Source organism: Pempheris klunzingeri, chromosome 3, assembly GCF_042242105.1.
Source record: "Pempheris klunzingeri isolate RE-2024b chromosome 3, fPemKlu1.hap1, whole genome shotgun sequence".
Classification (NCBI taxonomy): Eukaryota; Metazoa; Chordata; class Actinopteri; order Acropomatiformes; family Pempheridae; genus Pempheris; species Pempheris klunzingeri.
In genome coordinates this window covers 13,253,738-13,281,328 of record NC_092014.1, presented here as the reverse complement: position 1 = coordinate 13,281,328, position 27,591 = coordinate 13,253,738, and the positions used below count along the sequence as shown (strand labels likewise).

General features: G+C 41.1%; 1 protein-coding gene across 1 annotated transcript; it reads right to left on the bottom strand.

The window, feature by feature from the left end:
• Nucleotides 1-565: 565 nt before the first annotated feature.
• On the bottom strand, nucleotides 566-19,681 carry spock3 (SPARC (osteonectin), cwcv and kazal like domains proteoglycan 3). Its single transcript, XM_070827643.1, has 11 exons — nucleotides 19,590-19,681; nucleotides 19,316-19,438; nucleotides 10,055-10,094; nucleotides 7,250-7,358; nucleotides 6,418-6,526; nucleotides 6,156-6,264; nucleotides 5,741-5,854; nucleotides 5,401-5,622; nucleotides 3,933-3,995; nucleotides 3,696-3,833; nucleotides 566-2,861 (listed from the first exon to the last, which is right to left on the bottom strand). The coding sequence occupies exons 2-11, from the start codon at nucleotides 19,436-19,438 to the stop codon at nucleotides 2,704-2,706; spliced, it is 1,185 nt and encodes a 394-aa protein (XP_070683744.1). The 5' UTR covers nucleotides 19,590-19,681; the 3' UTR covers nucleotides 566-2,703.
• Between the last annotated feature and the right edge of the window lie 7,910 nt (nucleotides 19,682-27,591).

Here is a 27,591-nt window from a genome sequence, read left to right as displayed (position 1 = left end):
GGGAAGGAAAACAAACTTTTCCAGGTCAATGAATGTGCCTTTTTCCTGTACTAATTAAGTCAATGTACGTGTTTTGCTCTACACGTGTTTACGTATGCTTTGTGTGTGCGGTGTGTGTGCATGCATGTATGGTGTGGGCTCATGAAATATTCACCTGTTCTTCTCCTACATAATGCAGTGATGTTCCTGCACACAGAACTCATTGCCGATAAACAAGTAGAGTTTGTCGCTCCAGACCACTGTCAGCTTTCTCTCATTTTAAATTTGCTTTAAGCTCACACATAAACACATTGTACCTCCACTTATGGCAGGACTTTGTAGTTTCATTCATACACCTCAACAACAGCTGTACACCTTAAAATGGGGCTGAAATATAGACTTGTGCCACATTCCTTTTTCTTAGTTCCCGTTTACTCACAAAATTTAACATCAACTTTTATAGCACAAACCCCCAACAGCTTGAATGTACATAAATAGAGAATAGAAACGAAAGAAAGTTACAAGTTGGCTGCATGCATTTAACTCTGTGCTCCAAGCAACACTCATGACTACTCAGTCAAGCAAACGTTGGTCAATATAGCTTTTATTTCAGCAAATCATACATACACTGTAAAAAATGCATCTGTATCATAACCTTTAAACACCATCTGAGCTGTGATGACAGTGTGTGATTGGTTGAGAGTGGCTACAGTGTCTGAGGTCATCAAAATGATCTGCATGTCATCACACTCGAGAAACAGCGCACTTTAAGACTGAAATGCTTTCCAGTTCAAAAAGTGAATTGAAATTCCAAGTTAAAAGGAATGAGGGCAAAATGAGAACAGAAAAAAAAAGAACATTTGGACAGTTAGATGGCACTTTTTGGGTCTCAACATGGAATTTCAACATGTGTTTGATTTAAAAATGAAGCCTGACGGCAGATTAATAGTTGAAAATAAACACAGGAGCTCAGCAAATCCCAAATCTGCATAAACAGTCACAGGACTAACCAAGAATACACAAATCTGGGATTACTTTCACTTTTCAACCCTGACGGATATACACTTATAATTAGTTAGAGCAGATAAGGTACAAATCAAGCTTCTGAAACAAAGTAAAAACAAAACACTGTAAGATGATCATGTTTTTGTCATATAAAGCTGTCTAAACCAAAGCTTCCTCTAGTCAGTGTACTAATATATAAACCATTTTTCAAATCCAGCAGAATCTAAGTGTTTTTATGCCTTAACTGCTAAGTATACCTGTGCTTCTCTACATTCTAGCTATCCTATGTAACAAATTGATCTGAAATATGGCCTATGTAACACCATCGGAAGAGAGACCCAGAACACAAGCCATACCAAAACCCAACTAGTATCCGAGCTTGATAGTAAAGACACTCTTATGCAGTGTCGCGACGAGCTTAAGTCAGTCCAGTAAGCATGCTTCTCCCACTATTACCAGTAAAAGGCACACCTTACCCTTTATCCCCTGCCCGACATATTCAATAGATCTGCATGGCTCTGTGGTTATATTACTGTGCAAGAGATTTATTCTGTTACTCTGTGTGCTCAAGTCACATCAAGTCCAAGACACATATCTGAAAATTTAAAAGACCAGCTCCACTTATTCTTGTAGGTGATCTCGTGATGTGAGCGGTGATGAGATTTTCTTTGAACCGGCTGACGCATTAAAGGTCAGTAAACTGTTTTTATCATACAGACTTGTGGCTCAAGCAGTTTATAACTATGCAAGTGCAGTTTCATCTGTACACGCTTGAGGGATCTTTTTCTCCCTTAAGCTCCATTATATTTTGATTTCCACTAAGGTTTAGCCTGTGGTTAAACAGACTGAAACAACACCACGCAATATTAGACATGCTAGGACAAATCTGTTTCATCTGCTGTATTCATCCAACAATGGATTAGAAAAATAGATAATAATAGCATTTTCCCCCAAACACCACCGGCCAAGCAGTAATTTGTCTTTCCTTGTTGCCGAGCCTTTGAGATGATTTGACTTGATTTGTGTCTCTGTGAAAACAGCTAGCATGTCGGTTCTGATTGTTATCCAACCCACAAAGTGTTTTTTTGCCGCAATTCTCCTAATGAAGCATGTCTAACTCTTATCTTGTTTTTCCACACAGTTACAGTCACAGTTAAAAATCAAGATCAAAAGAAACCTAAAGAGTGCAATATTCTCTTATCTACATCATCAACATCCCACCTATACACAGGAACATTTGATAAGGAGTAACAGGGTGAGGGGAGGAGAGGAAGAGCATGAAGGAATGAAGAAGGGGAAATCTCTTTAACATTGCGCCCCGGGCATCAACACACTCAGGCATCAGAGTGCTGCACAAGGACAGGACACACTAGAGGACATGGACTGTCCAATGAAGGGAGAGGTCTTTGCACATGTGACCAAATCCAAAGCACTGGATTGGTTGTCGATTAGTCCTTGTCATGTTCTCTGGTTGGCTGACACACAAGTGAACAAGTGCCATTTACCAATCATATTTTATACTTAGAGAGGAAGAGAAACCATAAACGTTTGCCAGGAATATTGTTTTTTTTTTTTTTACTAATGAACAAACAATACACAGAGAGTAGTCCATAGGCTGTTAGTACGATTAAGTATCTGCCTGGGGAGTCACCTAGAAACGTGCAGTTTGACCAAACAAACAGTTTTCTCTTTTTTCTTTTTTTGTTTTCTATTTCAAAATTACGACAGGTACTCGTCGTTGTCGTCATCATCACCCTCATCTTCATCGTCCTCGTCGTCCATCTCAGCCTGGTCATTGAGGACAAAGGAATCTTCATCATCGTCAGTAAACAGCGAGTCTCCGCTGCCAAGGTCTCCAGAAGACTCCAAAATCACGCCTAAAGACAGAGAATTAAACAAATGTCGGAATTAAAGGAATAGTTTGGGGAAACAGTTGATAGTTAAATGAGTTACATCAGAAGATTGATACTGCTTTTGTGTCTGTATGGTCAATATAACCCAACCACCAAGAGGCGTTAGCTTAGCTTAGCATAAGGCCACCGCCATTTAAATCATAACTCGCTATTTTCACATTTAAATTTTTTTTAGGAATTCAACAAACAATCAATGTATCAGTTTGTGAGCTTTAGAAGTGTTGGTAGGCAGATGTAGCTACCTGTGCAGAAGGCCAGGCTTCCTGTTTCCAGTCTTTATGCTAAGCTAAACTAACTGGCTGCTGGATGTAACTGCAAATTTCTATAGCATTTTTATGACACAAATACATTGTGACAGACTTCATAGATGTATAAAAATATAGAAGAGAAACAAACTGTTTATTTGCACCCGGGTGCAAATAGCCAGGTGGTCGCCATTTGGCTATTTACTTCCAATAAGGTCACACAGTATAAAGAATAATAAATCTGTTTTCAGTCACAGCTTGGTTAGGTTTAGAAAAATATCATGATCTGCGTTAAAGTAATAAGTCAAATACAAATTTAAAAGGCAGTGAACATTAGGCACAAAATATCCTCTTTCCATCATATACCTGGTTATAATTTGCCACACTGGCTATTTACACCAGGGTGCAAATTGCATCTGCCACAATGAAAAGTGAGTGTTGACACTAATATTTATGAATTATTTTCTCTGTGACGCCATAACTGCCAATTGTCTCTTTGTTCTCGTACACAAACACAGAAACATGACAGTATCCTCCTCAGAAATTTGCCTACCGCAGTTTGCAGGGCCATGGGTGCGTGAGCCGGTCACCTCGTTACCATAGCGATCCACACACCAGCACTGGCCGCTGCTGCTGTGACACTGGTGGGACCTGTAATAACCATCCTCATCACAGGATGGGAGATACTGACCTACACATACAAGCCAAAACACAGACACACATAATGAATTAGGGTAACACACCGTGTGCGTATTTGTGCTTTTTGTGTGTGTTTTACAGGGGGTCTTACCAAGAAGTTTCTTCCCTGCTTGTTTTCTGTTGATACTGGACAGCTCTGCTTTACAAGGGGAATCTGAAAAGGAGAGACAAGGGACTCTGGTAACAAACTGCAGAAGTCTGCGTTTCCGGGAAAGCATCTGTTTGTGTGAACTTTGCTTCCTTTGTGTACTTTTTGCTTTTGTCATGATGTTTGTTATCCTGCTGTCTTTGCTTTTACGAGAGCAGCTCTGGAGACTCATCTGTAAACACTGTCTTCTTTATAACCAAAAAACTAATTTTAGTCCCTGGTCTCATACAATGGCATTTTAATGCAGTGTATTGTATTGTGTTGCATTATATTGTATGTACAGTAATGTATTCTGTACATGTCAAGGAAGAACATGGTGATTGTGATTCAATGGAAGGTTCATTATTTCTTTGTCTGTAGAAGTTAGTTTCTAAATCTGAAGTTTGTTTTCAGAGTTTTGGCCCTCATTTCTATTGCTTCTGATAACACTACTCATAAAGTACAGGGTTCACAAAAAGTTAGGGATATTCGACTTTCAGGTGAAATTTATGGAAAATGTAAAAAGTGAATGCTACAGTGATATTATATCAAGAAAGTAGGACATTTAAGTATCAGCATGCAATGGTAGTTTCTTCATCTGAAACAATTTATTGAAAGAAAATCTAACAACAGTGGAAGGTAAACGAGGGTAAACGTAAAATTGGGATGTGGCCAAAGGACGTCCACTCCTCTCCTTTCTGTGACTCTTCCAGTCTCTGTATCTCTGTTACAACCTGCTGATGACACTCTGTGACCCTCTAAGCTCAGTGGACACTTCTGTCTGAGGACCTGTTTGAAGCCTCCAGTGTTGAGGTGCTGCTGATCAATAGTTAGGTGTCGTCTTGGTCTCATGATGTCAGAATGTGAACAGCATGATGAGGAGGACTGTTAAAATACCAATTCTAACTGAAGCAGGAAATGTATTGGTGGTGGTTCATCCTGAAATTTCACCTGAAAGCCGAATATCCCTAACTTTTTGTGAGTAGTGTAACTGCTGAGATTGGGTAACATACCAAATCATTACAATAAAGTACGAAGGGGCAATGGACACCAGTGATCAGATGATCAGGCAGATCTAAACAACCCCGCCACGTTTTTGAAACCACTTTATTTGGTGGTAAAACTGAAAGTGAATAATTTTTCTCATTTTCCTGTTTGTGTTTGTTTTCTTTTCCAAAAAAGGTTTGGCTAACTTGGGGTTTTGTTTCAAACCTGTATAATTGTCTTTCATGTTTTATGTTCCTCTCTGTCTCGTCATTTCATGATAATTTTTTATCACATATGGATATAAGACCAAATTGTTGTAAGAAATAAGACTTTTGCTTTCAGTGTTTAATATCACAAGAAACTGAAGCTGAATGACATCGGTGTTTGGTATGAATGCTTTCTAAGTGCTTGCATTTGCTGCATGTGAGTGCTGGAGACGACGTACCTGTGTATCTCTGGAAGCATGTGCACCACTCGGAGCTGGATATGACTTTGTCGGCGTGCGTATCACAGGATTTGAAGAACGCATCAGAGCACGGCTCGTTCCTGTCCAGGTAGAGGCTCTTGATCTCTGATTGGTCCAGCTGGTAATCAAAGTTTGTGTCCAGCCGAGAGAACATCCAGCCCAGGGGATCCTTGCAAATAGGCGACGCCCCGACCTCAAACTCTGCAGAGAAAAGGTTAAAAGTGAGAGAGGGTGGATGCAACCAGGTATCTCAGTGCGACAAGGGCTGAGATACGGCAAGAAAAGCTGTTTTCTACGTCGTTAGTGCAATGCGACTCACTGTTCTTCTCTGGTTTCTGGAGCTTGACTCTCCTGTGGTTGCCGTTCTCATGCAGCACTCTGAACCAATCTCTCAGACGACTCACCACCTCTTTCAGGTCTGACTCACTGCACACTGAGGAGCAATAACAATAACGATAATAGCAAAACTGATTAATGATGATAAAGTGATGCTTTATTGTCCCCCTGCCCCCTGATGAGAAGTCAGACTCAACTATAACACAGCTGATCTGAAATTTGCAGGGATCCAGTGCCAGGCTAAAAGACACTTAAGCAGAGCAGAAGGGCTTTAGCTTGTTAGCTTTTTACCATGGGCTAGGGCACCATGGAAGACTTTTTAATTAAGGAGAATTTATTATTTCCTCTGCAAAGTATCCTAACTTGCAGTGTGCAGTCATGTGTGCAGAACCTTGTACCTTTCTTCTCTGCAGAGCTCTGTTCAGGCTGAGAGGGGCAAGGACACATGCCAGAACACTTCACAGCAATCTTCTTTCCTGTGATGCATGCCTGGTAGTCTAACTTACACTGAGCAAGAGTGACAGAGACAGAAGGGACGTGACAGAAGTGGAAGTAAAATCAGGAAGTGCGTCTCAGCGAGAGGAAATGAAAAAATGTAAGTCGTGTCTGCGCAGATGTCTCCATTATGGGTGAGAGATGAAGCGAGTGCGTGTGCAGTACCTTGGTGGAGTAGGTGTGTCCATCAGTTCCGCACACAGGGGATGGGTGAACCACGGGGCAGGGGTTGCACTTTGACCCTGGACTCTGGTACAAACTGGCATCTTTAAAACTAGAAAATAGATTAAAAAAACATGATGTATCATTTCTATCACAATGCACTGTTAATCTTCGATGCTTCACTCAAAACGAATGTTTTCAAAGCGTTTTGTTTCCGTCATGTACTTTCTTATTCTTACATCCATTTCTGAAAAGACAAGGATTAGGATTTATGTGTGATTATTTTCTGATTTGCTTGCACTGTGTAGTGGTAATTGCGTTGCTGCTAAGAATGGGAAATGAGGTCAGTGTGGCGTTACTGTCCTCTGTCCAGTCTGCAGTGTCCCAGACAGACACACTCATAATACACACAAACATACAAAGCCCATTCATATCACTTGGCAGGACTTTGTGTCCGTTGTAAGGCAGTGCCAGTGCTGGGGTAACTGGACTAAAAAGTAATGTCACACAACAGTCACAAGAGAGCCGGGCAAACAGTAAACCAGCTGGAAAAATTAAAAAAAAACAGCTACCCCTCTGGTGTTGTTGCTTATCCTGCTGCATGAATAAGTGAGCAGGAACAAAATGAGGGAGGAGAAAACAGACAGGAAGTTATAAAGAAATTTGATTTGCTCCTCATCCACCGTAATTGCACTTCTGGCTTTGTCACGAAAACATCTGATTAAAAATTTGAGGGGCAGCTTTGAAACTTGCGACTGTTTAAAAGAGCAAGTGTGTGTGTGTGTGTGTGTGTGCGCGCGTGCAAGTGTGTGTGTGCGTGTAAGTGCGCGCTTACCTAACTCTCCTCTGGCTGACACAAGTGGCAGTCTTATAATCCTCAGCCACGCACACCTTGTGGCGACTGCATTTGATCTTCAGACAAGGGTCTTTGGCTGGATCGAGGCCTAAAAACACACAACAGAGATGTAGAGAGAAAACTCTTTTAAGTGCACGTGTGGAGTGTAAATGTGTGTGCAACCAAAACACAGCCTCAAGAGCTTCCTTAGAAACTAAGCCTGTAAGCATAAACAGAGAAAATCTTCCAAGGTTCCAATTTCTTTTTATCTTTAAAATCCTAGATCAATGCTTCCAGGTTAAGGCGTGTACTTCCTTTTGATTTTCACAGATCCAAGATATGTGGATAGGTGTTAGAGATATGTGTGTGTGTGTGTGTGTGTGTGTGTGTGTGTGCTAAGTCTGACCACGGTCTCTTTGCTTACAGTATACTGGCAACTGGTCTCTCACACCAAACTCAAAGCCATAATACCGTTAAGTATTCTTACAGCTAAAAACAGATGGTACTAGTTATAGAGGCTACCTCTGACCTAACATCAGCCTGCACTCAGTGTCAGTCTTATGTGTGCTCTTGCTGAGGTCCTCAAACTGATCTGGTATCAGATCTCACATCTGAGGGCTGTATCTGGCTTTCAAGATGAGAGCTGATTTTAGATCTGAGTCTCAGGCTGAGGGCGTGATCTTTGTTGGTGAAGACAAGCTAGCTGTTTCTGACCGCTTGTCAGCCTTCAGCGTGGCATCTATGCGCTGGATCTGAGGCCCTCAGCTGATCTCAGAACAGTTTGCGAATGACCTCTGCTTTAAAGAACCTTACTGTAATCCCTGAGCAGCTTTGGCAGATTATCCAGCCTCCATCCTCCAACGCACCACATCTAATGCTATTGTTTCCCTGACATGTCTGTGTGAGTGTGTTTGAGGATAGGGTGATAAGTGAGAGTGAATGTGTTCATGTCCTCATGGGTCTGGATGTGTGTATGTGCGTATCAAATGGGAAATGAGATCATCAAAGAACAGAAAACCAACCTGTTTTCTAACAGTAGATGTTAGCTACATAATCAACTGGTTGGTGTAGTGAAAAGGATGAAAATACCTTGAAAAGAACACACTCAACCAGAGGTGTGGACTTGAGTCATGAATTTGATGACTTTAGACTCGACTTGACAAAATGTAAAGAGACTTGCAACTCGACTTGGACTTTAACATCAGTAACTCGTGACTTCACTTGGACTTGACCCTTTTGACTTGAAAAGACTTGCTACTTTCCACACACACACACACACACACCATAAAGTCATTGCAGTTTTTCAGAAGTGATAATTCAGATAATTTTTTAGGGACTGAGGAATTTTTTGTTTAAGTGATGACATGTTTGGAAAAGGTTAAGGCTAGATTTAAGTTAAGTAAAGTAAAAGGGCCTGTCTAGTTGAAGGTGAAAACTGTTTTGCAATATGATGTGAGATCAATACAATACAGGACAGAAATTGCTGTGCAACTAGTTATAGTGTAGTATGCTATGGAAATACAATGTCAGCACTTTTTGTGCAAATTACATTTGCATTTGTTTCTTTCAAATGTGTTTGAACAATGTTCTTGCTAAAAAAGGTTTGAATAAATACAGATGTTGTAGCATACATGATCTGTGTAAATATTATTTCTCTGTTGTTAAAAGGACTCGAAAGGACTTGAAACTCAAATGGTAGGATTTGGGACTTGACTTGAGACTTGTCGGTCTTGACTTGGGACTTGACTCGGGACTTGCCTGTCTTGACTAAGGACTTGACTTGGGACTCGAGGGCAAAGACTTGAGACTTACTTGTGACTTGCAAAACTATGACTTGGTCCCACCTCTGCACTCAACACACACACACATATGCGTACACCAATAGGTAAAGTAGTGTGAATGTGGCTGTTTTCATAAAACAGAGATGTTTACCATCCTTTCCTTACTGCTGCTTATTCTTGTTACGTTACGTCTACAGAGCCATGAGTCACAGAGCTGACGCTAATTGGTCACAACATTTTTCCAGCAGCAAAATGTTTTTGAGGGTCCAAGTTCCAGGGAACAGATACAATTCATCAGAGAAACACGACCGTTTAAAGAGAGTAAATGTATATTTTTGCTTCTGATTTTTTGTCTAAAACACTACTCAACAAATTTCAATGAAATTAGGTGGAAAGTTAGGCCATGCACCAGGGAACATGTGTTTTGTTTTTGGAGAGAAGAGAGCGACTATGTGGCCATGACCTTAATTTTTCATTTTTTTGTTTTTCAACGTTTTAAATTCAAAATACCTTTTCCCCTTTGGCTCCATTTTACTTAGTCTTCATTGAATGTTGTACATTATGACATTTCAGTGATCCTAAATGAATGTTATTCATTTGAGTTTTGATATGTCATACTGTATTCCGGTAAATGACTTGCAAGCATGACCTATTTGACATAAACTGACATACCTCTATGTAGCAGTGCTAATGCACAACTATAATGATATCATGCACTTATTGAATTTGTGCAACCCTCGAAAATGTGATGGTATTTTACCTTTGGGTGACATTACAGTAACGTGTGGCTATAACTCAGTGGCAATAAGCTGGACTACATTATATATTCCTACTTCATTTTAATTCTCCAAAAATTGTGACTAAAATTGTGATTAAACATTTAAGCTAGACATTTTCTGTTAAAAATGACCATATTTGAAGATGTGCTCATGTTTGGAACAGGACTGAGTTCTCTTTGCTTGCTTTTTTGTCTTATCACAAAGCTAACAGCACTAACACCCGAGGCTCTCTTACACACACCCACCTTGATCGAAGGGCTTGGATGGAGTCCATGTTCCAGGCTCCTGAAATGGGGTTAACCAATAAACACAATCAGAAAATATTGTTCAAATGGCATCTAGAGTAAATAATACATGACAGATACGAGACTATTAAGCAGTCATACAAACCTCCACTTCCTTTAGGAGAAAGCATTACAGAGAAAGAGAGAGAGAGAGAGAGAGAGAGAGAGAGAGAGAGAATGAGGAATTCATTTAGGTTTTTCTTTCTTAGTGGAAACTTTGCATAATGAAATAAAGTGATGGAAATCTAGCAACACAAACACAAACACCAACTACAAGCATGTGGAGCATGCGTTTATTTAGTCAAGGTGATGCCGACGTTTTAATAGCAGTTTTCCGCCGTCATAAAAAGGGGCCCGTGTGTCTTTGTGTGTGTTTGTGAGCGTGTGCTGCATATCAACGAATGGAATTTGGTTTATATACCATTATGTGGCAAACACATTCACATCTGAGGGAAATAACACATCAACCAAACAGCAATTGCTGACTATGACAGGCTCTTTTAACAAAAGAGACGGCATAAGGTCTTCAATGAAGTGAAGTTGGGCTTAATGTCTGGTTTGTGTTTGAAAAAAAAAAAACCCTTTAAGATTCAAATTATGATCGGCCAGTAAAATTCACATAACATTGCAGACCCCAAATGCATAAATATTTTTGAACCTAATTTACTCTAAAATGCAGCTGATTGACTTTAATCTCCATTAACACCAAAGAAAACTCAAGTTTAAATGTCAAATTTTGTACTAAAAGCCATTTGAGGTGGTAAGACGTTCTTCAGTTAATCCATTAAATCAAACTTTAAGCTTTGCCACATTGCAGCTACAGATTGGACCTTAAATATAGCATCTAATAAGAAACACATTTAATCAAAAGCTGACTTACAACCACCCTGGGAATATTTACAGAGCTCTCATAAATTCTGTATCTACAGAAAGCCTACTGCACTGTCAAATAAGAAATGCTAATGTTAATCATATCAATCATTAATAACGTTATTTCACACATAGCAGTGCTTAAGTATTTCCTCTAAATGGATTAAAAGTGCACTTTTTTTTTTTACCTTCCTAGATATAGTCAAATGATTCAAACCGTTGCCTGTGGATGTGTTCCAAAGTCTAAATAAGGATTGCACAGAGGTCAGTGATTTGCCTGCTTTTAATAGGACAAGAAGGAGACACACCCAGGGGTGCTGGCTTATGATGCAAATGTAAAAGGAGCTTAAGAAATAGTGAGCGGTGTGTCTTTTTTACTCAGTCTGAGCTCAGTCTCATTCTCTGGTTCCCTCTCAGTTCTGTCTCTGGTCTCTGCACTGTGTCCTCTCTCATTCTGTCACAGCGATAACCTCTTCTCATGTGTGTCTTCTTTCATCGCGTTTTTTTTTTTCATATGAGCACACACATACACATACGTTTACATACATACACACACGCACACTTGTTTTTGCCACTGAGAAAGTCATTGAAATGACACTCATTCTCTGGAGGCTTAACCTGGCCATAACCACAACATGTTTAACCCTATGATATTACCCTATCATTGGTTAACCTTATTGCAATGAGCTGGGAGGTTTGTCAACATAATGTCACCATGTCAACTGACTTCTGGCCCCACGTGCTGGTTAATTGGTCATTTTAGTGTCACATATCAATAACTAACCCGATGAAAAATGATTTCTTCAACTGTAGAATAATTATGACTGAAAATAAATTGAACATGTTATACAAACTACTTCTTTTATTACTAATTATTATTCATTGATTAGTTTAATAATAGATTATTGTTATCAAAATACTGCTTGAAACTGCGCACACGTAGCTTTGGCACCTAGTGATTTACCTCCTCTATTGGTGTGTGTGTTCTCTCTCTTTCTCACTGTATGTGTGTGTGTGTGTGTGTGTGTGTGTGTGTGTGTGTGTGTGCGTCCCATGCCAGAACAAATAGGAAGGGAGGGAAATAGGGGCAAAAAAAAAAAAACATGTTATCAGCATAAATCCCACAGTGTAGCTACACGGCGAAGAGTCTCTTATCCACCCAATTAAAGCATTGTGTTGCTGATTTACACAATGTAATGTTGTGGAAATCTCCAACAATAGGATGTATCACATTCAATTAAAAACTGAAATTCAGAACTGAACACAGAAAACTTGATCAGCCAAGTGAGGGCAGCAGTCCCAGTAGAGATGTGAATACACGCAGTTTGAATTCAATTAAAATCACATTGCTAACATTGCCATGTTGAGTTTTGTTTTCAGTTTAAATTTTTCTGACTTTCAAAGCAACACCGTTTTACAGTATATCCATTAAAAAGTAAAATACAGTGACAGCTGCAGCAACGGAGTAGTAATGTCAACAGTACCAAATTCAACATTTCAGTACTTGCAGGGCAGGAAGCCAGTGTGGGAGTTCAAGAGCTAAAGAGTGAGCAGTCAAGAGGAGTTCTCGGCGAGTAAATAGGTGTGTAAGCATTTATTTTATAAAGATGCAGTACTGCAGTGTACTTCATTGTACTACACTGTCCTGTACTGCTTCAGATTCTGTTTGGTATAAATGTCAGATCAACTCTTGCATTGTTTTTAGTCTGTGAAAAGGTTTTCCAGGTTCCCTGACTTGACAAGTTCAAAACACATATTGTAAAAAAAACAACCTCTGCTTAAAATTAGGTTGTATTTATTCACCTTCCTGCGGTACGTCTTTGCAGCCAAGCAGCTAAAATATGTTTACGCCTTGTTCATGCAGATGCAGTTTCCTGTATATGTCACCCTGGGAGGAAATAGACACAGTGACAGCTAACTGTCTGACCTGCATTTCATAACATTGATGCTTTTAGTTTGACTAAAAGAACTAATATGAAATTTTGTTGAACCCAAAGTGTTTATTTTTTAGCATATCAGTGAACTTCATGAAGACTGCATATTACCTTTACACAGTAATATCCACATCTCAGCAAGCTACTATTCTGCCTGCACTATGCACCATGGAGCAGAATCTAGATATCTATGGGTCTTTATGTGTGTACGTGTCTGTGTATACAGTGAATGTACGTCACAAACATTTATAGTTTGGCACCGTTTGCTACAGCATCCTGCTTATTGTGTTTTTAAAAAAACATGACTTTAATAGTCAGGGAGTCTCTCTCTGTTTCACTTCCTTGTACTCTATAAGGTGCACAGGGTCAACTCTTGCTTTTTTCTCAGCTCCAATTAATTTCTCCTCCTTGTCCTTCATTGCTGGCCCTATCTGACCCCCTGCATCTTCACTACAGACTTCATTATCATCGAGTCACTTCTCCTTCTCTACCTTCCACCTCTATAAATGTCCATGTCTGCTTGTTCAGAATTACACGCAGTACTTTAACATTTTAATATGAAGAAAACCTACATACTAAAAGCCAAACAGGGAGGTACTTTCCTTCCTGGTCAGGATGGTTCCCCTCTAGCGCTGCAGACCATAGAGACTGAATAATGACAACACTGCATTATGGGGGCCAGGCCCTCTAGACCAGTCAAGACAACAAAAGTGCTTGTGGTCTGATTCCTTAATGGAATCAACAGACGCACGCAAACGCACGCACGCACGCACACACACACAAAAGTATGCTGAAACACACACATACGCAACTCAACACACACGCACACAACAAACAAACTTATCATCACAACACTGACTGTAGTGCCAGAATCTGTCAGCACTACAAAACATCAAACAACTGGATGAATGCACCTCACTGCACAAGCAACCAGCCGCCCACTTTCCAAAAACCACAGAAAACCCAAAATCCAACAATAGGTCTAATGGCCTACTGAGTGTGCTCTAAAAATAGCAACTTTTCAATTTATCTCTCCATCTCTTTCCACCTCTATTCCTCTCTCTACCTTACAGTTATAACAGTCTTTTTTGCTCATGTGCACGAATGCACACAAACACAACAGCGTGTGTGTTCGGCTCCATTTGCTAACATCCTTATATGCTGTATGTGTGTTTACTGATTTTGTTTTATGCCTATGGAAATACGTCCTCATGAATGTGTTGCTTCTGACAACCACTTTTCTCACCTTCGCTTCACATTTTCACAGATCATCCCCACTAATTGTGTCCTCATGGCTCCCTAACCCTTCTCGGCTCCTTGCTGTCTTTCCTCTAACTTCCAACAGGAGAAATATGTGCATGTTTTCACTGTACTGGCTCTGCTTGTCTTGCTCAAGCTTGTCGCATGCATGCACGCACAAACACACACAAATCCACACCGAGGTGCTTTGAAGTGGAAAAGGCCTCAAGCTCTCTACCTCCCCTACATCATTCACCCTCCACAACACAAACAACACAGGATGGACATGGACAGAAAAAAAAAACAGACAAAGACAGAGAGGAGAGGAGAGGAGAGGAGAGGAGAGGAGAGGAGAGGAGAGGAGAGGAGAGGAGAGGAGAGGAGAGGAGAGGAATAGCTCTATTGAGGCTCATCTAAACAAGACATTGCTGTAATTTACTATCCTATATCGTGCAATTAATCGTCATGCTCTTCATCATCATCATCCTCATCATCATCATCATCTCTATCTCTTCACTCCGTGGTAGTGCTGAAAGCTGACCAAGGCTCTGTAAAAACAGAAGAATGTCTAAAAACCTGGGATGGCACCAGAGCAGCAAAGAGAGCCGCAGGCCTCTCCAGCCATCCTAACAGGACTTACAGTAAATTAGTGGCCAAGATCCTATCTAGTGCACTTAGCAGGAGACCCATTTATGGCGCTCGCTGAAAGATGAAAGCAACAGTACACGCCTGAAATATGCAGTGAAGCAAACTTGTCACAGAATACCAGACATATCACAAAAAAGGTGTTTTTTGAGACGGAGAAAAAGTGTGAATATTACGCAAATTGTAACTGCAGGTTAAGAGTTTCATTTCAAATTAATTTAGCTGTTAAGAATTGGTATCACAAAAAAAATAAATAAATCACATTACAGATTAGTCTTGAAGTAAGGAGTCATTTTAAGAAACAGGATTGGGTTTTGTGTATTAAGTCCTTCCTTATTTAGCTAATGGACTATTTCAGACTAAAACGTTTACTAAATTGTGTTGGACCATTAAAATGTAAAGAATCGATTGAAGCTAATTTAGCTAATGAAGACTATGGTAATCTATAAATCTGTTGCTTGGAAACATCTGTAGATCTGTCCAGTCAAAAGCAATTAGCAATGTAAAAAGGGAAACCACTGTAGAAGCTGCAAAATGACTCCTAAAAATAACCGTAAATCCTCGACAAAAGTAGGTAGGCTTTGTTTTATTCATATGTGCATACATGAAGAAATATGTTTCAGGATTAGCAGTATTAATAATTCAGTTCACAGTCAGAAGGAAGTATCTGATTAAGCTGACCTAACTGACATTATTGGGTGATTTGGGTTATTAGCATAATGTCAAATGTCATAATGTAGTGAGCTATGAGATGTTGTTTCTTTGTGAAATGTAATTTAAACAGTTTTCACTGTGCATAACCAGCTGTTCAATCAATGTGGTGTCAAATGTGCTAATTATATTCAATTACCTCTTTAGCGCTTCACTTTAAACGGGTCACATAGAAAGCCGATGTTAGCTCTATCAGTTGGTGAGTTGGCTAACCTGGCATCTTTAAAAAAAACTAGGTAAAAACTAGGCTGAGTTTGTGTATGTGTGTCAGAAGTACAATTTTAACAATCCATGTGGTCACAGACAGTGCGTATGTGTCCTTGCAAACAGCAAACAACAGCTTTCCTGTGCTAACTGGCCCCTCGAGCTGTAACCTCTACATAGTGTGACAATACTGTGACAACACAGTACGTGACAATACTATGACAGTATTGGGATGCCTCTGTTCCATTATATGCGAATGTGTCAATCAGATTGCCATCACTTCTAACTGCAGTGCATGCGGATAATTAATAGATTGATATAGAAGCAGACTGAGTCATAAACAACACTGCCGAAGATTATATTAATCCTTACTCCAGCCATTTTTATAACCCACTTTAATCTAAACACACCAGAACTAACTCCTGGCTTTTGTGTGAAAATATTGTCTTGTCTAAAATACCTCCTTTTATTGTTGTTGTACGAAGCCACTTGTTAAACCCCACACGCCAATTAAGTATAAATACAAATACAGCAATTACCATCTAGAGCAACAAAAAAAAAGCTGTAATTACACATAGCGGTGATACATGTCTGATTGGAGACAAATGTGCAAAGATAAAGGTAACTTTGTAAAGACTGTTTGTCATGTTTCTTTAGCTAATTAGTTAAATACCTGTACAGATAATTGCAAAAACACATAGAGACAAACAGTCACTCTGGGACTGGGAAAAAAGAAATGAAAGGCAGATACAGTACATATATACCGAGCACATAATGCTTTTGTCCTCTGCTTCTATCTCTAATGCCTGAGCCTCAAGGTTAAAACACAGAAGTGAGTGCACACAGAGCCTTCAGCTCACCACCAATCACTCCACGCTCTCTTTGATCTTCTCTTTCCACTCTCATTACTGTGTCGCTCCCTCTCATCTATCTATCTATCTATCTATCTATCTATCTATCTTTACATGTCCTCTCATTGACATTAGGGTTTTTGCAGACCTCTGTTCATTTTAGGACAAATTCACCAAATTCTCTCAACTTCCTCACTCTTTCATAAACACACACACACACACACACACACACACACACAAAACACAATCTTTGTCTCACTGCATATATCTCAGAGAGTTCCTATCATCTTAAATAGCACATGGCACATCACATTTCCTCTCTGGCGCTCTGTACCAACACCCTATTTGAATAATCCAAATCCTGCTCAATAGTTTAACCTGAGGTGTATCACATGGATCTATCTGAGCCCATGGGTTCACACACTTAAGTGTAACAGGCAGGGAAAGTGAGATATAGAAAACGCCTGCTACGAGCTACATATAAAATATGAAGAAATGTACAAAAAACAACACTTGTCCGTATCTTTATAAATTAAAGAGAATGTTACTTCTGCTTTTATCTCTCTATATCTTTGACAACAATTTATCAAGGGCTCTAATTCAGAGAGAAATCCTTTTGCATGTGTGTAGCGTGGTGGTGGAACCTCTCATTAAAGCTGGTGTGAGGGTGTAAGTGTATTTTCTCTGGTGCATTATGTTAACTCTGTTGTTTTTGCATCACAGTCAAAGTTATAGCTCCTGAACAATAAGCCTGCTTCTCATAATTTAGGTGTGTGTGCAGTATGTGCTTACATGCTGTTTTGTGCATCGGTTTGTGTGTGTGTGTGTGTGAGAGAGAGAGAGACAGAGAAAGAGAGAGAGAGAGAGGGAGAATGAGTGCAAGTGTGCAAGTGCAAGCGTGCACAAATCACTTCTGCCCGTGTGGACCCATTTAACACAGTCTGTGGTTAGAGGCAAGATATCCTCCTGAACGGCACCTGACACCTACACCGAACTATTAAACTGAACGACACTGAGTTCTTCTCCTTTCTGTAATTTTAGTCCCAAACAACAATAGGGATTTCTACTGTAGGCTACAAGCGATGACTGTGTGTGAGGGTATCAGATACTAAAGGGTTGAAGTCTGCGAATATTTTGATTCTATGTGACAGTAGAAAGCATGAATGCCGTCATTCGTTGCAGCAACCAAACTGTTCTAGGGTCAGTGGAGATCTCAGGCCCTGAAATCTTTAAATGACTCTGGGATCACTCGACTGTAGATACCTATTGCAGTATAAATAAGTGCTGTATGAATGATTATTATTATTATTATTATTATCTCAAACATGCAACTGTCAAAGGCAGCTCTTGCCACATTAAACACGTATGACACTAATTTAATCAAAGCTGCATTTTAAACAACTTATAAGAGACTCACTGTCAACATAATGTTCAGTTTTGAAGAAATATTCCAGCCACTCTGTATTTGAACAAGCTGGGTGATGTTATGTATTGAGGCCCATCTGCGGGGCAGTGTGCACTCCTTGCTGCTGTTTGGGATCCGAGGGGAGGCTGGGAATGAAGGGTCTGCAGGATGGACCCCTGCAGGCCAGGACAACTACCGGTACAGGTACCGGGGACAAGGCAGCGTCTGTTACGTCGTTTGGCTTTCTGAGACGTCTAAAATGTCCAGGGCTTGTTTTCAGATTGTGTTTATGCTGCAAATGGTACATTCACTACAGTGAATTTGTCAATCTGAGTGAGTACAACTTAGCTCTGAGTAAACGCTGTGTTTACTTGCTTCACGCGTAAAATGTGTCCACTGAAGACTCTGCCACTAAAAGACTACAGGAGAGTAGGGCCTCTTTGTTCAGTTCAACACATATAGGGTCCTGCCCTCCTGTCCAGCTATTTTCTGCTGAAAACATTCATGCCCTCCTGTCACCTGTCATGTGATTGGCTACATGTGCCTTGACAATCAGCAGCATTACTGACTCATTACCGTCGGCTGACAGCACCTTGATGATGCCAACCAGTGAAGACACGCACCAGCAGCCTAATCAACCAAAGCAGTTCAAACACAATCACTGCCACACTGAGTGGAGCGGTGACTCGGTGTAATATTCCTTTAATATTCCCCATAGGGGCTAATAACGTGGTGGTGAGTTTACAGTGGACTTGCTCTACTTTGTGCTCCTTGTGTTAATATGCTGTTATATTCCCAGATGGGACCTGCTTGGGTGCTTTTGTTGTGATAATCACATCTCTATGTTTACCACAAACAAATACCCACAGACATGAGCATAAACACACACGCGTCTCCTCTGGTTTGATGCCAGTAGCTTGTCGCAGGTGCTCCGTCCTCTACACAAACAGCACACCCGGGCCTGGCGTGCTCCCTCCCTCATACCTGCCCATGATTAGGCCCCTTTTCGGGGACTCGGAGGTGCCTCTCGGACAGCCAAGCTGTCTCGCTGTTTCGCAGAGGCCTCGGCTATCTCCGCTAAGCAGGGACTGCTATCGCGCAAGCACACTCACAGGCAAGGATCATCCCAGTATAGTTAGTGTATTTACTGTGTCTCAGTGGAGCGGGTGATGAACGTGTGACAAACACCACGACGGGCCCCGTGACGCCTCGCTTGGACACAACGAGAAAACGAGGAGCGCATGATCACAAACCAATGTGGCTATAGGGAGGAGGAGGAGGAGGAGAAGGGGGGGGGGGGGCTGTAAATGAGATAATGAGGAGGGTACAGGCGCAGATAACACAAGCCAGAAATATTACTTACATCTCTGAATTTATCCCATCTCCCAGCGAGCCACTTATCATCCAAAAAATTGCCGCTGTCGGAGCGAGCGGAGACGTGTCCAAAGGCGACGGCGCACACACACAGCAAGGCGACGTTCAGCATCTGCGGACACACAACAACAGCACGGAGAGAGGACATAGAATCAGGCTGTCGGATACGGCAACCGCGTTCAAAACAGAGGCAGTTCAATCTGCAGCACGCCAGCACTGAATATAATGATGCGGAGGTGTGTTTTTTTTTTCCCCTCTCCTACCTTGTCGCATCAACTGTTCTCCAGACTGTATGTGCTCGCTGCCGTTTTCTGTCACTGGTAATAGCAGCACCCTCTCTCTCTCTCTCTCTCTCTCTCTCCGCACCGGCCGTCTGTGCGCAGCAGAGAACGGGAACGCGCGTGGCACCGTGCGCGAGCCCTGCGCTCTGTCCCTCTTCACTTTTTTTCTCTCTGCCTCTGCTCGGTGCGGAGGAAACAGTCATTATGGCTCACCGTGGGCAGTTAGCAGGCAAAGTGTTGTGATTTCATGTAACCAAAAAGACATTGGGCGATCGTATGCTGAAGGTTAGATGGATGGTAGGTTCATATCATGGCAAAAAAAAAAACATATATAGAAGGTTGTTAGATTTGTTTTACTGATTTCAGGCTATGAAAAAAGAACAAAAAACAACAACAACCATAGTGGGAGGTCATTCTTAACCTACTATAGTGTCCCATCCAAATAGGAAAGATTTGAGTGATTCAGGCCCGTGTGCGTGTTTGAGTGTGTTTCCCTTTACTTCTCCCATGTTTCTGCTTTGTTACAGCCGTCACATGAAGCCACTCAGGCTTGTTTGTACAGTAGTGACTCATGCCAGAGATTCACTCACATTTCTGGCAGAGGTTAGCTCAGGACTGTAAATCAATGCTACCAGATAACACAGTTTCCATGAAAGAAATGTACCTAAATGGCCCAATCTAAATGATTTGTGGGAGTGGGTGGAACCGCTCTCTCTGAGGGCAGTCCTCTCTGGGCCATTAGAAATCCACAAAAACATTCTTCCTCAGAGTGATTATGTGTGATTGAAGGTGTTTCAAGATGGAACATTTGCCGCTGGTGCACTTGTTTTAGGCGACAACAAGATACCGCGGTGACTGCTGAGGCTTTGTCATTACAGCATACAGATGGGTGACAAATTAAATAAAAAATTAGCATAGTCAGATTTTCAGCCGGCAGCAGCCATCAGCACAGATTCAAGATGCCTTGTGTAGATTATTATATCATATCTCTCTGAATTCTACATGAGAAATGAGCGTTATTCTTCCAAAAGCTACTCCTTCATCTGCTGTAAGAGTGCTGTCTAACATTAAAAAGTCAGTATCTCCCACAGCTGTTCAACTCCATCTAAATCTGGGCAGGGACATCTAGTGATTTTCATACTAATCACACCATTCATTGTCCACCAGTGCCCTGTAGGGAAGCATCTGTATTCATTGCGATGTTTTCCCACTCACTTATTCAATTTTTCTCTTTAATTTGTCAATCATTGTGCAGAGATGGACAGAGAAGAGGGTGAAGTGGAAATAAAAGAACAAAAACCTTGCAAACATGGAAAGGCTGAGTATTAATATTATTACCACACTCTTCACAGAGAAGCCTGATGGTCAGGAGGGTCACGGCATTATTATGCACAGTTGCTGTAGAAACCAACCTTGACCTCAGCTTCAAATCTTCGTCTTCATAAAGACATAAAGAGTGTGTGTGTGTGTGTGTGTGTGTGTGTGTGTGTGTGCGTGTGCGTGTGTTGTGTGGGCATGTGGAAAAGATGACAGTGTGCAGATATTTGAAAGTCAAATTAGAACTATGAAGCATGCATGACTGCATCAGAGGGACACACGAGAATTTATCATGTGGCGTGTGCAAGTGAGATGCTAAATGGTCAGCTGCATAAGCACACACAGGTACAGATATATAAAACTAAACATGTATGAGTTCTGTGTTCAATCCAACAGGAAGTGTGCAGCATGTTAACAGGAAGCTGGTTGTAGAGAAGCCATTGTGGTTAGAAGAGCAGGAGGTGCTGGTTATCTCTAGAGCACTTTACTCTCTCAAATCATTGCAAGGTGTTATAATCTTGGGTATGACAAGATGTGAAGTTGTGAAGATGGTGGCGTGCAGGACTGGATGATGTGGTCATTCTTTTCAGCTTACTGTTCATGTGTGCTATATGACATTTGTGCAAATGGAAGCAGGAGAAGAGGTGTTTGTCTGTGTGTGTGTGTGTGTGAGAGAGAGAGAGAGAGAGAGAGAGAGAGAGAGAGAGAGAGAGAGAGAGAGAGAGAGAGAGAGAGAGAGTGAGAATGTGTGTGTCTTCCAGCCCAGGGGGTTCATACATTATTCAGTCTGAGACATTAAAGATGTAGATGTGGTCAGAGACATATGCAGGAGAGACACACTGAGTGCTCACACACACACACACACACACACACACACATACGCACACACACACAAAGACAAACATACCCACACACACAGACTTCTGTTGTTGCCTAATGAAACTCTGCATAGATTTTTCATTCCACTGTAGTTTGAATTTTCTTTTTTTTCCTCCTCTAAATAAATTCATGAACATCACACATTGTTGACTCAATCTCGATGCAGGCAGAGAGAAACGATGAGAAAGGGAAAGGTGGAGAAAGGAAAGAGTTGTGGAAAAATAGGATAAAAACAATGTAATTTGTGCGTGTGTTTGCCTGGGTGTGTGTGTGTATGTGTGTGTGTATTTGAACGGGAGAGGCATGAAACGTGTCTCAAGGAGCTGAGATTTCACAGCCCAGTGACTCTGTCACTGTGCACCTGCTCACTGAAACGGTGGGAGGGAGAAAATGAGAGGAAAGAGGGAGCTGAGGTGAGGAGGTTCGGGGTAAAAGGGAGAACAAAATCCATCAAGAGAGAATTAGGGTGAGCGCACCAAAGGAATTTATTCAGCAGAATTAAAAAAAAAACTACACAGAAAAGCCCACCATGCAGAGCACTTACCATGAGAGTGCCAGTCTGTACTTACCATACATTAGTATATGGACCCTCACACATGACTCATTTATGTGACTGTTGAGGATCTCATTCCCATTCACCCACAGCAGCATAAGCAAGGTTGGACATTGACTTTGGGCGATAAAGCCTGGCTTGAGGTCAGTACTCAAGCTCACCCCATAGGTGTTTGTTGGGGTTGAGACTGTCAAGGATAGACAAGTTCTATGATGCCACACTTTGATTTCTACCTCATTTTGTGCATTGTCATGTTGAAACAGTAAACAGCCTTCCACAAACTGCTGCCACCAAGTTGAACCTTTTTCACAGAAAACATTTTCACTTGTCATAGTAACAAAAAACACAGATGCTCCTAATGAAATTACCGATGGCTCTGACAGTGTGACAGTGAACCAGCATGCACAACACCAGGACCCTGAAACCGACCTTTTGACTTGGCAAAGTCAGCGAAACCACAGGTGGAACTACTAACATTAACCATGACCGTGTTCCATTAAGTACCCCAAGGAAAAGCCTTCTCCAGTGAGCCAGCATGTACAACACCAAACACTTGAGTCGGCTCGCTTAAATGGAATAATTACACCTGTTCTTTTCCTGCTTCGACATGTCAAAATGTCTGCTGTGGAAAGGGTCTACTGAAGCAGCTCAATGAAGATCAGCCATCATTAATTGTACGACTCTCACCTGTGCTTTTCCTGCTGTGACATGTCGAAACTTCTCGTCAAACTGCCCTCTGTATGTGTATCCTTGAGCAGAAGGGGCCTCATCTGACAAAACAGCCCAGAACAAAAGTACACGTGAGTACACTTGGAGCATACAAGTGTCAATCAAACAGTTTTTTTAACGTTTAGATTCTCTCTCTCTCTCTCTCTCTCTCTCTCTCTCTCACTCTTTCCTCTGTGTCTTTCCATCATGATGTGAGAAGATGCCTAATGGAAAAAAAAAACTGAACTAGAGGGAGACTCAGGTGTGTCTAAATCTTTAATTGGATTTCTTGTAATCTCTGTACTTCAGTGAAATGAAACATTTGGGTTTTGCTGGTTTCACCAAAACTCAAGCAAAAAGATGTTTTATGGGGTTGTAAGATCTTATCTAGAATTTTATATTTGTGATTGATTTGTGGGTGTATGTAGGTGAATCTGTATTGAACGTGGCTCTGCATGTGTATGTGTGTGTGTGTGTGTGTGTGTGTGTGTGTGTGTGTGTGTGTGCATGCATGTGTGTGTCTGAGAGAAAGAGATGGAGAGAGTGAGGGAGACGTTGGGGGTGAGTGTGTTATCTTGCAAAGCAGACGTTTCGAGCATAGCTGTGACTATAAGGTCAGTGTGAGTCCTGTGTTTTAGCCTCGGGACAAAAAGCTAATAGCAGAGTAATGACAGGGAGGGAAACTGCAAACAGGAGATAAGGCAGACAGAAACAAAATGGCTATTGCTGAGAGGGCTGATTACAGAGCCAGTAAGCGAGCATGAGAGCCAGAGAGGGAGAAAGAGAGAGAGAGAGAGAGAGAGAGAGAGACGAGGGTGGGAGAAAGAACAGGATAAACGTTGTAGAAAATGAATGAATGGATGTTCTGACCTCTGGATTCCTGCAAGCTACATTCAAATGATTCCCTGTGAATTTTGAGAAGGTGAACCTGTGTTTTTTTGTGACCTAAATAGCAGGAAATTATGGACTTATGCATTATGGCTGCCTCTCTGAACTGGTATATAGTACTTGAATGGCTAACTGTGCATGTGTCTCCATTTCACTTTAGCATGGAGTCACATGAAATGAGTTAAAGATGGTGCAAATACAGAGAGCATTTGTACGTGGTTGAAGGAATAAACAACAGAAAAATGCAAGAAAAATAGGAAGTAACACAAAAAGAGGTGATGAGCAGAATTTTAGGACAGAGTCACATAGATTATCATAGAGCAGCTAAAAGGAACATACTACAGAGTTTGGTTATGGTGTTTGTTCTCCCCCTTGTGGTAATTACAATACATTACACTACACAGAAAAGAGGCCAGACCATGAAGTACACCTTTGTTATTCAGCCGGAACAGGGCTTGTGAAGTGCACATTTAATGGGAGCACTAAATCAAGTCCATGAAAATGAAATAATAACATTACATTATCTAATACTCTCTATGACTAATACTCTCTTAGTCTGTGTTAGCCGTCCTATAGATGAAGGATTTTATATTACACTTCAAATGATTGTGTCACAGACAGTGACTGACTTAATGGAAAAGCCTGATCTACATACACTCAGTAAGCAGTTTATTAAGTGCACGTCTAAAGGCAATCTAATACCACAGCCTTGTAATAAATACAATACATACAATACTATGCTACACAATACTTATAATGTTCAGTCCTCCAGACCTTTATGGTAACTTTTGAGTGATGGTGTTTAGTGGATTATGTTGAGAGGTGTCTCTAATGTCTTGCGAGCCCCAGTTTACATACATGACTGGACAAATTACTTTTCAATTTGATGGAATCTAATACAGCACCACTAATTACAGCCACTGAGTTTAATCAAAACAAAAATCAACGTTATAAGATTAACAAAGGTTGGATTAGTTATGTGGCTGTTGCAATAGATTGCATTACTGTTGTACCGAATTAACTGCTATCTCAGTGTACATTGATTGCTTCTGTATGACTCATACAGCACTGGCAGTGCTCAACACACAGTATTCCCATTCATTAATTCATATAATCTCTTTGCAGATAGCAACGACAATGGCACACAATCTTGGCTTTCTAAATCTATTGAACATAATGCCTTTAACTCTCCCAGTATGTCAGCAGAATAGCCAGTCTGGTTCCAGGGTTTTTCAATCCACTGAGTCATAGACTGCCTCTTGTCTGTCAAAGCATGCACCCTCATCTCTGTTTACTCATGGGCAGACAAACAGTCATCATACTAGATTAACATCTGTCTTCCATAATGTCAACATATTCACAAATGACATGAATATTGTAACTGTTTTCTTACAGGTGTTAGTTCGGACTGTAGGTTTGTCAGGGCTCAAGCATTAAGCAGACATTAAGGAGATAAATTGTTGGATTCCACATGTGTAATTTTTCAAACATTTGACTTCCAGTTTTGCTTGGCTGTTTTACAATTAGCTTCAGTGGCTTCCTTCAATTTAGTAAACTCTTACAATTGGTGCTCACACCTGAGGGGACAACTGTACAGTCAACATATCACTGTTTACTTGTACATTTATTTTCACAAACTGTACCAATTACAATACAGATGCCGTGTATTTCTACCGGTTTCAGTCGTCTTTTAACATCTTGAGGCAATTATTAGAATTACACATTCTAATCCTTCTGTCCATGTGATTAGTAGGCCCTTCAGTATATATAACACAGACAAAAGACTGGAAAAAGAAACAAATAAGCTCTGTTACTTCCTGGAAAATCCTGACCTGTGAGACACATGAATCAATACCGGAAAGTGAACTTTTAATGTGAGTTTAGACAAGTGATTGTCTGTCCTGCATGTCACATCCACGAATCAGAGACGTTTTTATGAGGGATTTAGTCTGGCCCTTTAAAAAAAAATAAAAAATTGCAGTCATTTTCTATTTGGATTACTGTACCACCATGACTACTTAGACCCTGACATGAGTCAGCCAGTTATTCCATCTAAACTCTGCTGTTAATCCTGCCCAAATTCTCCAATGTCAAGAACGATCAGCCGTACCAGCTACCCTCGAGAGCATGCACATGGTTGTGAGACGATCTGGCCCCATAGACCTCCAGGCCGTTCTCTAGCAGCTACACATAAGCCACTTTAGTCATATTCTGACCAGATGCTCGACTGTCCTTTCTCTGTGCTAGCGGTCATCACTTCACACAGTCGTGACTACTGACTCCTGGTTTCCCATCTGAGAAACGATCTTTCCACTCTAAGTAGAACAGAAAATTCACTCCTTGCCTACTGTTACAGAAAATCTTTCATATCTTATTACTGAAGGCTTTCTCTTCCCTACTCTATCTACAAAAACCTACATAAGGAAAGAAAAACTCCCCATTTGGGTATGTATGTATGTGTATGTGTGTTTGTGTACAACAGGGCTCTGTGTTAGGACAACAGCACAAGCTATTTTGAGTAAAGCCAGTGAGGTGATATATATTTGATTTATTCACCCTGACCCTCTCAGCCTCCAGGGAAAAGCAGATGTTTGCCATATACAGAACTTTGCTCCTTTCACCCTTTTAGAGTCAAATGTTTCAGTAAAAGGTGATCGGAAGATTAAGTATTCATACGCTGCACAATGTGTCGAGGGTACCTTATTATTAAGAGTATGCACGTACATCCAAACAAAAGAAGGCAGGCACTGAGCCCACAGTGAACAAATCATGAAATAAACAAATAAACACTTACGCATTGCAGGACTCCAATATCCACTTATTTATTACACAAGTGACATTTCAAGCACCACTGCTCTTTATCAGAGTCTGATGAAGAGTCCGTGTAATAAATAGGTGGATATTGGAGCCCTGCGGTGTGCGGCCCGTTTGTTTATTTCATGCCTTTTTATTAAACCAGCCGTATTGTGGTTAACAGACTCTGCTGTGGATCTATAGTGTGTCTGGTGTCTGTGAAGTCACGTCGCTGCATGAACCCAATGACCAACCATCCAGTTTACCAGAGAATGACAGTCCTATGAACATTTTGAAAAGAACATATTGTTAAAGATGCCTTGAGGGAATGGGGCCACCTTTGCAAAAGTTTAGTTTAGTTTTATTTATTACTTTCTTCTAATGGGCAGCATGGTGTGGTTAGCACTTTGCCTCACAGCAAGAAGGTTCCAGGTTCGAATCCTGGTTTGAACCCGGGGTCTTTCTGTGTGGAGTTTGCATGTTCTCCCCATGCTAGCGTGGGTTCTCTCCGGGTACTCCGGCTTCCTCCCACAATCCAAAAGACATGCACATTAGGTTAATTGGTGACTCTAAATTGCCCGTAGGTGTGAGTGTGAGAGTGAGTGGCTGTCTGTCTCTATATGTGTTGGCCCTGTGGTTGGCTGGCGACCAGTCCAGGGTGTACCCCGCCTCTCGCCCGAAGTCAGCTGGGATTGGCTCCAGCTCCCCCGCGACCCTGACGTATAAGCAGTATAGATGATGGATGGACTTTCTTCTAATCTGTCATTACCATTAATCTCTCATTACCATATTACCAGATAGATAGTCTTGATATTAGTATCAATATAGCCTCATGTGTTAGTCAAT

Coding starts and splice junctions, on each gene's coding strand:
- spock3 (XM_070827643.1), bottom strand. CDS start 19,438: ATGCTGAACGTCGCCTTGCTGTGTGTGTGCGCCGTCGCCTTTGGACAC. Junction 5,855..6,155: donor GAGCTCTGCAGAGAAGAAAG/GTACAAGGTTCT, acceptor ATTGCTCCTCAG/TGTGCAGTGAGTCAGACCTG. Junction 5,623..5,740: donor CCAGAAACCAGAGAAGAACA/GTGAGTCGCATT, acceptor TTTTCTCTGCAG/AGTTTGAGGTCGGGGCGTCG.